The sequence below is a fragment of the Tinamus guttatus genome, unplaced genomic scaffold (assembly GCF_059628265.1).
Source record: "Tinamus guttatus ecotype Peru unplaced genomic scaffold, ASM5962826v1 Tinamus_guttatus_pri_ptg000720l, whole genome shotgun sequence".
Classification (NCBI taxonomy): domain Eukaryota; kingdom Metazoa; phylum Chordata; class Aves; order Tinamiformes; family Tinamidae; genus Tinamus; species Tinamus guttatus.
In genome coordinates, this window is record NW_028289254.1 from 1 (window position 1) to 11,532 (window position 11,532).

Below are 11,532 nucleotides of genomic sequence, written 5' to 3' on the forward strand. Positions count from 1 at the left end.
AGGAATATTATACACTTAGACTTTCGAACTTAGACGATTGGACATATTGCTTGATGGAAAAAAAAAACAGTAGTATATTTCCTGCTTTTCAAAATAGCCATGGTATTTTAAATATACATTCCTAGTCATCTTAGCAGATTTCTAAGGATACTTAAACCTTGTCAAAGAGATATTCATTGATCATTTGTTTGGACATATGCAGCATGCAAAGCATTTTTATCTGATGTTTTACTGTTGGGGGTAGCCACACATTTACCACGAAAGCTCTTTATACACGGATTAAAAAAATTAGGAGCCGATTTGTAATACAAAGGCAAATTACACTTCCAAATTTATACACAGCATCCTGTTAACATTCTTTGGGAAATTAGGGTTGATATGAGAGCAGCAACCAATCCTATGCTCTAGTAAACAAAGACATGGGCAGGTTTTATATTTGCAGCAGAGTGATCCTGTAAGATTTTCTTGTCCAGAACACATGCTGTCTTAAAGACCTGACGTGGATATAGACAAGAAACATTAAAATAGATAAGGAATTATAGCATTTTGACAGATTTTTCTTTCACTTTAAAACAATGAGGAATTTGTTTTTAATCGTGTAAACAAATAACACCTTTAAAATCATGTCCTGTACCAGTAAAACCATTTCAGAAGTGCTTTGTTCTTTTCTTTTCTCTTCTTTTTTTCTTCTTTTCTTTTTCTTCTTTTCTTCTCCTCTCCTCTCCTCTCCTCTCCTCTCCTCTCCTCTCCTCTCCTCTCCTCTCCTCTCCTCTCCTCTCCTCTCCTCTCCTCTCCTCTCCTCTCCTCTCCTCTCCTCTCCTCTTCCCTTCCCTTCCCTTCCCTTCCCTTCCCTTCCCTTCCCTTCCCTTCCCTTCCCTTCCCTTCCTTCCCTTCCCTTCCCTTCCCTTCCCTTCCCTTCCTTTTCTATTTTCTCCTCTCCTCTCCTCTCCTCTCCTCTCCTCTCCTCTCCTCTCCTCTCCTCCTCTCCTCTCCTCTCCTCTCCTCTCCTCTCCTCTCCTCTCCTCTCCTGTCCTCTTTCTTTTCTTTATCTTTTTATGATCTTTAAAAACTGACATTCTGAGCTATCAAAACTTTGGTGGGAAGTTTAGAGATCCAAGGGAATTTCAGCCCTGAATATGCATATGCTATATATATGTCTATATATATAACACACACACACACAAATGTGCATATTAGATATAGAGATAAGCATGCATGTATTCATACACACACACACACGCACACGCACACATATATATATATATATAAATTCTGCATTTCATCCAGTGCTGCCACTGATACATATATATATATATTATATATATTATTTTCAGATTAATACCAGTCTTTAGAAGGGCAGGACAGATCTGAAAAGAGACTATGTTTTAGGCGGAAAGCCTTCTATGCTTATGACTAAGAAGTAAAAAAAAATGCCCATTCTCTCTTATTCCCCTTATGCAAGCATGAAGGATGGCTTCTGAATCTTCATTCTAAACATTTAGGATGATGATCACTGACCATAAAGCTGTGAATATGTGACAGACACATCAAGGAGTCCCTCAGCCTGTGAAGTATAACACTTTAGCTTGTACCAACCACAGAGAACTTTTAGTCCTGTGGCAACCACAGAGACCTTTGTTTCAATCATCAGCTTAAAAGCAAATTCTGTGGTAGTGTTGGGAGTTGCAGGCCCCTGTTCACCAGCACACTGGCTGCCCTGTATCAGTCAGTGCATGCTCAGGGAAGGAAGATAAATTGTTTTCTCACTATTGAGTCCCCAGCACTGACTGCTGTAAATAGGCACATTTCCAACTAAAACTGAACTGAGGATACCTAAGCAGACTTGGTAAGCACTCCTATTGCCACAGCTTATCTGCACAGTAATGCTGATCTGCATTAAGTAAGCAAAAAACTTAAAGGCAAATCTTTTTCACAGCTCTCACAAATGTGTGTAGGTGGAGAGAGAAAGGGGGGAATAAGGAAGAAGATAATGATGGGTATCAAAAAGCCAAAGTTTTTGATCACATAAATTATATACAAATATGGGAGAATTAAATCCTGTGTTGAGTGAATTGCAGAATTTGTGCCTAGTGCACTGAGGCAATGCCTTCTTACTGTACTGACTTGCAAAGCTGCCTAGCTATGTGAGGGAAAAATTACTCCTCACCAGAATGATGTTTTAAGTGGAGGGCAGGTGCAGCAGGACAAGGAAGGGAGGAAGCAAACTCCTGCAATGACCTCCTTCTGCCATGGCCTCCTCCGAGGGAAAAAGCAGCCTGCCATGGCCTCTGCCAGCACTTCGCAGCCCTCCAGCTTGACAGTTGGAAAGGTCCATCCTGGATATCTGCAAGTGTTAGAAGTGCATTGCAAACCATCTCCCATTTCTCTCTTCCTCTTCCACAACTAGCATTTCAAGCACCTAACCAGTTTTTCTTTTATTTACTGTGTATTATTAAATCTGCTGCTCCCTATGCATTCATTAATGCATTAATGCATTTATTCTATATTCACTGTGCAGGTGATGACAAAACTCCCCTTCTACAGCTAATTATAAAAGTCCTACTGACGACCACTGTGATTTTCATATTATTTATCTATTTCTATTTCAGTACAGGGGCTGATTTTTAATGAGTATGTCACCGTTATTGCCCAGCTCTCCTAAACAGCAAAAGTCACTTTTGTTCCTTTCTTCAGTCAGTGAGCTAGAAAGACATAAACAATTCAAACATTCCCTCTCTAGGTAATGTAGTACAAATTCACATACCAATATATTTCAAAATGTCTATTTTTCAAAATGTCTATGCTTTAAAACATCTTCTAGGAATAAATTGAACCATTTGGATATACAGGTCAGCACTATGGTTTCCAGGATGCGCAGAACACTCTGGCTCTGTCCACATTTCCCATTCTGTCTCAGTGCTCCCCCTGCAGTTAATGCTTTCATAAGCACATGCATGTCTCTGCTTAACAAAATAGAAAGAAAAGAATTTGGACTGTGTCTCTTACATACAGAGAGGCCCATACTGGTTTAAGACAAAATAAAAGAAACATATACATGATTTGGCCATACTTTACTATCTAACTAGCCTAGTTTAACTGCACAGTCCAGGGAAGCTGGTGCCTGCAGATATGGATAAGCCTAGAAATTGTCTCTAACTCTTTCCCTTCCTACATTTCATCAGTAGCATTCATCAGTACAAAGAGATGTACTTATGTATCCTGCTGCAAATAGGTAGAACTATGTATGCTGGTTACTCCCTGGTGACAGAAAACAATGCAATTTCTAACTCTAGTACTTAAACATATGTTGTATTTGCAAAAAAAAAAAAAATCTGTAGATACTAGAGACTACATTAAAAATAATCAAAATATTCCATTTTTCACATGCTAATTTATCCAGGAAGGAGCCTGAAAAGCTGCCATGCATGAGTAACTTTCATTTAGTGATGAAGCCAACACAGAACTAGGAAAGAAATACTACTTAAGAAAAATGCTTCCACTGACACACTTTTTTTTGCTCTCTTATGCTGGAAGTGTTTCAAAATTGAGTCTGAAATTACACTAATAAACCCATCTAAGCAAAAACAAACTCTGGGATTGATGGAGTCTTTATTGCCTGAATATCAATGAAAAATACATTTAAATATACCTCAAGTTGCACAAAGTTCCTTTTGTTTTCATAATTTACCAACTATTTTTCTCTTCATATGTAACCAATTTTTTTGCTTAATTACTTGCACATTTTTTAAAAAAGGTGAGTCTAGCAAACAGGCAAAACAACCTAAAGAAATAAATCAGAAAAGTACTACAGAAAGTATAATTTCATATTATAACCATAACATACAATCAATAGTGAGGCAGATTATATCCAGTTCCTTAAGGATATCTGTATATATATAAAAAAATCCAAGATAAAAAAACAATCTTTCCCTTATGAGGAGGAGAGACAGCAATTTCTAGAGCCTCTTTATCTGCTCTTTGTTATCCTCTCGAAGTGAGGCAGTATTATCGTCCTGACTTATTGTTTGAAATAGTGCTGCTAGTTGGCTATAGGGTAGAAATTATGCTGTGATTCTCTAACTGCATCGGACCTGTTTATGTTTTGCTGTTTTTTTTCACACACACACATATAAAATATATAAAAGATATTTTCACACCAATAAAGATCCACACTTATGTAATAACAAAAACAGTCCTGCAGAAAATGAAAAGTTGTATCTCCTGTACTGAGAAACTCATTCCTTATTTTTATAACCTGTAGGAAACTGACTGCCTCAGTGAGAAGAAATCATTGCCTTAAAATTTCTAAATCTTCAGTATCACCAAGCACAGGATAACCTAAATACAACCCAGTCCCATCTGTTTATGCTCCTCATCGACAGCAGTTCACCCCATACATGGCACATGCAACTTATTATCAAACTTTCATGTCACATAACACTGATTTTGTGGTGCATGAACCACAAAATCCAGAATGAAAGCAGACTAACATCAGCTAAGTGCAGCACAGACCAGGGTGACATTTGCCACACAGGACAGCGGCATTTTAGCCCGCACATCTGGTGTTTTAACCAACATGAGGTAGCCAGATGTCAAATCATTTAAGTTTTGCAATGCAAGTTACTAACACATGCTCCCCAAGAGGAACTACTGTGGACACGATGCCAAAATTACAAGTGGGTGACAAACTTACTATCCACCTTGGGACTCTATCACAAAGAAGGGCAGACAAATGTCCTGCTTGTGCTTCCCATTAAAAAAGAAATAAATAAAAATAGTGGATAACTGCTACTGGTGCGGAGATGGGGCTGCAGTTTGCACACACTGCTGCCAGCTGATCCTGCAAGAAGTGCACCAAGGCCATAGCTTCACTATGCCTTGCATGGGCAAGCCCAATTGATGCAAAAATGCCAGCATGCCACAGGAAATTACTGTATGCAGGAAAACATCGTATGGGGCACTGTCCCATAAAATACAATGTGACTACTCAACTGGGAAGCAGATATTTTTCAGATTAATTATTCCTAATGTTGTGCTAGACATAGCTCTGTTTCTCTGTGACATGGCTTTGCAGACAACTCACTCACTGCGTCTCACTTTATTTTAAGCCTGTTTTTTTTTCATTATGGCAAACTTATTTAATGTTTTACCTGGCCTTATATAGTGAAAAAGTATTTTGCATTCACACACACATAAAATCCTTGAAAAGCAGGGGGGAATAGCATATACAAGCTTTGGGATGAGATGTTTTCACTATAAAATTTGTACCCTGTACTCTTGTCTACTTCAAGAATCAATCAACAGAATCAGGTAGCAAGCATAGCATGATTTTATCTCCACATGTAAAATTAGTGGTTGTGGTGTTCACTGAAGAGAGAGTCATAATTAGCACATGGAAATGAGGAGATCTCCGCAGTCCCAAGGGATGTCTACAACTCCCTCTGGTAATTAAGGAATATACACTGTACCTCGAAATCAGTAATCAAGTTATCTGAAGGAAGTTAAGACGTACTTGTAGTCTGATTCAATTACTTCATGTAACATTCTAAAAATGAGCAATGATCTAATGATAAAAAAGGATGCAATTTGCAATCTTTTCTTGCTTCTGAACAACAGAACATCAACAAGAAGACTGTGATGACAGTAGAAAGAACTTCAGATAAAACAAGGGAGAAGGAAGAAGAGCTTGTCCCCTTCATTAAACTGACAGAAAACACCAGAAACCCTTTTTCCTCCTGATTCCATTCGCCTTTCAGAAATCTAGATCTTGGCAATTCGGATTTTAAAACTCCACTGGGGAATCAAAGCTGAGCGGCAATATGAAATGATGTTCAACATTGTTGCATTAGAACTGTGAATATTATTACTGGCTTTTCAGTTGTCCTGTACACAAAATCCTTATAAACTTCAGTAGAGAAATTCAAAGCATTAACATTTCTGTAGTAAATTAAATGTAATCGCAAAGACATATTTTAGTATGTCTTATTTAAGTAAGGCAGACAACTACTTCCTGTTTCTGTCTAATTTGGTGTGTTTTCCTAAAATGGTGAAACATCATGCTACAGGTATTTAAAAGTATTTCACAGAGATTAAATTTTTAATTTAAGTGTTAAAATATCTCCCTTCCATTCCCTTTTATGCCATTTTAACCACAGGCTTGCAGACAGTGCTTTAAAGCTATTACTTAGTTGTTCCCCATACTTTGCACGTTTGTTTGTTTTAATCTGAACTTTGTTCTGTTATGTTGCTATTGAAAAATTGTTAAACAGGTAAAAATAACACACAGTAGGACACAGGCAATGGAAGGTTTCATTAGGACAGAAGAATTGGTCTAACATTTGTAGCCTGCTACAATCTAATGGTAGATGTGGAGCATTTTGATCCATTAAGGAAAGCCTGGATTAGCAAAAATTGCAGAAAAAAAATACACCTTTCCCATTTTCAGGTTTTCTTTGTTGCTCAAAGCAGCATCACCTCTGAAAGGTCATATATTTTGTCTACATTTGAAAAGATGCAATTAAAATTTAATCCACAGAACTGAGAACTGTTAACTCAGCACCTCAGTGAAACTGATATCTAACCAGGTATATCAAAGTATATCTACAGAACACAGCACTTAATTTGGAAATATTAACATGTTCACAAGTATTTGACAAGCCTACGGACAGAGGCTGAGGGAGAAATGCTGTGCATTGCTATGAGACGTCGGTTTCTACTGAAAAAAAAAAAAAGTCAAGATAGTGAAAACAGAGTATCCTTTACCACAGCTGCAACTATACTTAAATAAAGACTGAATACAAAAAGTCTAATTGGATTAGTACCCTAGATTTGCTTTCTTTCACCAAGCTAAGGAGCACACAGGATAGACTGATTCTAAAATTAATCTGAAAACATTTCAGTTTTCAGGAGAAAAAATTAATGTTATAAATTAGACTTTGCATTAGATGTTGACTGATAGAGGATTTAATAACATTTATACTGAAGTGTTTTAGAGCACTAATTTTTTTTTTCCTGTTGAACCAAATTTTCTGATTCATCATAAATGTTTAAAGCAAATCACTCCAATCTCGATAGCCTTCCTAAGGCACAACTAAATGACACTTCACTGACATTTCATTATTACTTGAATTTACTTACTTTTATCAGAAATCGATAACCAAACGTAGATTATTGTCTTCAGTCCTCTATCTTAAAGTTTCTCAAAGGACAGTTCACATGTGTGCCTTTTCTCTAGGAAATTGACAATGTGACAGATCCTTGTAGAAATTAAGATTTTGTTTTATTTTGCATTCTGGCTGACTAATAACTTTAGAAGTAGCAGTAGTAGGTGAGATTGAAATGAATGGCAAAGGTCTTATTTCATTGCACACAAGGGCCACAAGTGGGTACTAATCCACAGACACACAATAGTTTCAGAGGACATAGGTAAAGCATCATGGTTATGACAACAACCCTGAGAGAGATTATCTTGGTGCGGACCATGTTAGAACAAAGACAAATATTCAACTGAAAAAAAAAATTCATGGGAACAATAAGATTTCCTCAGGCAGAAGACATAAAATAAATTGGACTTATGACTGACTATTACCAAATTCCTAGAGCTACCACTCAAAAATACAACACAAGAAGTATACTAAATTAAAGAGTACCATGATAAGAGATAAGCAGAAGATATATGCTATGATATCCATTAGCAGTACTAGAGAGATAATGAATCGATCATCCTGTACATAGATCTCTCTCCTGGATGATGGGCTAGAGGGCACCTGCAACTCTGGAGATAGAAGAATTCACTGTAGTCAGAGCTGAAGAGTAGACAGGAGGACTGGGGCTATGTCTGAGCATATCCTCTAAACCAGGTACAGAGAGCAACTGCCAAAACATCTTTGCTAGAAGATACACCCTGATACAGTGAGCAGGGGAAAATTAAGGTAGACATGTGAAGCAGAACCTTCCCTCCCTATGGGTATTATTATTTTCTCAAATTTAAGATGACACAAAAATATTTTATGTGAAACATGCAATGTTGGATTTACACTTGCTTATAAATTATTGTTTGCAGTGCAATAATTTTCCTTCTTTGAGAAGAAAAAAAACAAATAGCTTCTAAAGAGTTGGTGTGTATTCTTTATGGTAATGTCAGTGTCAGCACAGCACTAAAAACTTGCCATCTTAAAGGAAATAAGTGCAGCTTTGTAGTTTTTATGCGGATATGTCAATACACTATTTCACTGATTAAAAATGCAACTTCTATTCTATGAATGAGGAAGGTACTGTAACCTCCCTGTAGGTGAGCAAAATCCATGCGGCAAAAACTTCATTACGGCAGTAAAGATAATACTCACACATACACAATTATTTACTGCCTTCCCCTGCAAACACTAAGACTTCATTGACAATAGAGCTCATGGGATTTAACACTGTGAAATAATACAAAATGTGAAGTGCATCATGATAAGAAAGTGGGAAGTATTTGGATAAGGCATGACTAATCATATCAGACCATGTAAGTGTCTATCTTGCTTTGTGAATAATACAATATGAAGCTTTAAACTCTAAATGAATATTTGTGTGAAAGAGAACTTTTGTTAACTGTAATAGTTTTCAAAGGACAATTATCTGTCAGGACTTTTGTTATGATTTTTTTTTGTTTAGTTTAAATTAAATGCTAAAAATATACTATACTGTGTATAAACTACTTGCAGATTAGTTTTAAGTTTAATTCTTACTACTGCATGCAAATGGGATTTTTAACTTAAAAAAATCTGTTTTGACTAGTAAGACTCTAGGGAAGCCAGCTCTGATCAAGCCATGGTGTCTGTTTTATATTGCAGCTAAAAAAAAGTATTGGTTTTATATGGGGGGTATCTGCTGTTGGGCCATCTGAGAGCTTAATTTGACTTGACATTTGTAAATAACAGATTTATTATCCAATTTCCTTCATTGATCACATGGATTTTAATCTCTAAATCCCAACAATTCTCTACTGAGAACAGAAGAGTATTCTTTCATGAAATAATTCAAAAAGCTATAAACCTTCTTTCTTAAACTAGTAAGAATATTAATTGGGTTCACAATCAAAACGTGATAACATGTGAAATATCTTGTTTTGCATGTTAATTCTTCACAATTGCACAGAGCTTTTTAACTTCAAAGCTCCTTACATGAATTAAGGTTGTCCCTGAAGGCCTTGGGCAAAATTTTCTTAGCCTTCCAAAAGAGATTTGCACTCGACAAAAGCTTTGTCAAAGTTTTAGGACTAAGCTTTTTAACTTTAATGTCACCACCACTTTGCATATGGAGCACTGGAAATAGAGAATAAATGAATGGGGTTAGGTTGCACTCCTGAAAAGTGTACACTTGCCCTGTCTTTGGCATGTTCAGCTCTTGAGAAACAAAACACAAAGTAATTTAGTTTTCTGAAGTCACATCAACATTATCTTCCAATTATTTCTTTACTTCCACACCAGAGATTAAGCTGCCTGAAAGTCTGATGATTACCTTCTCTCGCACAGCTCCACACACAACACCTTTGCCCGAGCAGTCAGGCAGAGAAAAATGCATTTGCTGCAGAAGAGTCAGAAGTTTTTCTTCAATACTCTACTCTGCTTCATCAAATTACATTTTGAAGCATATTTGCTAGAAACAATTGTGTTTCCCAAAATCCAATAGCACTAGTTTTTCTGTTATATCAGGTAGACTGAAATTAACCATGAATTGCAAAACAACTGGGTCAAGCTGAACCTTCTTTTCACTGTTTTTTGGACCCCAGTGCAGATATGAAACTGTAACAGAAGTCTACAACCTATGAGATAAAGCATGAATATTTCTCCTTTTTCAATAAGATGTGATTTTTTGCTGAGTATTTGTCACATCAACAGGCATTTTTCTTTGTACTTACCATATGATTTTTATGCCACTTCACTGGACGCAGGGAGTAATATATTGGGACTTCTTATTGCTTGAGTAGAAAGTGCTCGTTACCTATTTATCTTTACATATAGGGAAAAAAAATAGTTTCTTCAAGTGGCATATATCACACTGTTGTGGTGGTTGATTTCCTCAGGATGGTCTTCTGGGGTTTTGGTGCAGTTTGTGGAGGCACAGTTGCAGGTCTCGGAGGAGGAAAGCTATTACTGGAACTTATCCCCAAGCCTCCATTTTCGAGGGGGAATGGAGGCAGCAGAGGAGGAGGAGGTGGCAGAGGGCACTGGTGTGGAGGCTTCCCCACAAGGTGGGCAGGCTCGCTGTGCAAGTGCACCTCCCTGTTTTTAATGTTATATCGAACATCACAGTCGGGGCAGTAGCCATGGTACTGCACTTTTTCACTAAATCGTACCCGTTCCCTCGTCCCTGGTGGTGGACACCGTTCTTTCTCAGGTCTATGCACCAGAGGCTGCATGGCAACTTTGTCCAAATTACTGTTGGGTATACAGCATACATCCCCATTCGGGACACGGTTTGGCCCTCCTGGCAATCCCCCATTTCGCAGCAGTGTCCCATTTGTCTTCATGGGGTTGGCAGAAGGAAGTGGTCTTGGGAGCTCATCGCACTTGACAGGTGTCAGCCGTGGTGGCGGAGGGGGTGGGTTGGGCTTCCTCAGCACAGTGAGGATGGCGGAGGGGTGCGCGGGAGGCTTGATGAGCGGCGTGCTGCCCCGCAGCTTGACCTTCTCCAAGCTGGAAGCTGTGGTGCTGCTGGAGCTGCTGTTGAGCGTGTCTGTCTTGGAGCTGTCCGTCATCTCATCCTCCAGCTGCAGGTCGGATGTCAGTGTGTCGATCTGGTCAACAACCTGCACAACAACCAGAATGAGAACATTGAGAAAAGCTTTCCACGGTGAAGGCAAGGAAAATAAAAGTGCCATCCACAATCATTTTTTATTCCCTGCTCAGGACTGAAGTATTCAATTTTTTTGACCGTTGTTCCTTTTTCCTTTCTGCCAGCATAATAATAATAATAATAACAACAACAACAAAAACAACAATAATAATGGGACAGCTAGCTTGCTAGTTCAACACCTGAATACAAAATAAATGCAACTTGCAATATATTCTGGAACAAAATTCTGTTTCTTCCCCCCTAGGGTTTACTTGGCAATATCATTGTATGCGAACTGTAATCCTTCAATAATATGTTTTGCCTTCCAGTGCAGGAGGAGACTGAATTATTTAACTTCAACTTATACATGACAGTTTCTGAATCCAAATTTACTGCAGGGTAGCTCTTTGCTTTGACCTGTTACAGAATCTAGACTCAAATATGCATCTCAGTATTGGTAGTGTTATACACGTACACTGGTAAGTTTGATACAGTCCTTTCCGACTATTTTCTATATAAATAATTTAGGTATAGAGAAGCAACTATCCCTTCACTTCATATCAGACTGCATTTTATCCTATTGGGAATATTTTCCTCTAGTTTTGTTATCCTTTGAAGCAATACTGATATAGCATCCCTTGCATGAAAAGCAGCTTGGTTTCCAAAGTTACAAGTATTTATAAACTCATGCATTTTATTCTAAGTTCCCCTCTA

General features: G+C 37.8%; 1 protein-coding gene across 1 annotated transcript; it reads right to left on the reverse strand.

Moving 5' to 3' along the window:
• Positions 1 to 9,892: 9,892 nt before the first annotated feature.
• On the reverse strand, positions 9,893 to 10,915 carry PRR16 (proline rich 16). Its single transcript, XM_088537078.1, has one exon. The coding sequence runs from the start codon at positions 10,862 to 10,864 to the stop codon at positions 10,037 to 10,039; it is 828 nt and encodes a 275-aa protein (XP_088393204.1). The 5' UTR covers positions 10,865 to 10,915; the 3' UTR covers positions 9,893 to 10,036.
• Between the last annotated feature and the right edge of the window lie 617 nt (positions 10,916 to 11,532).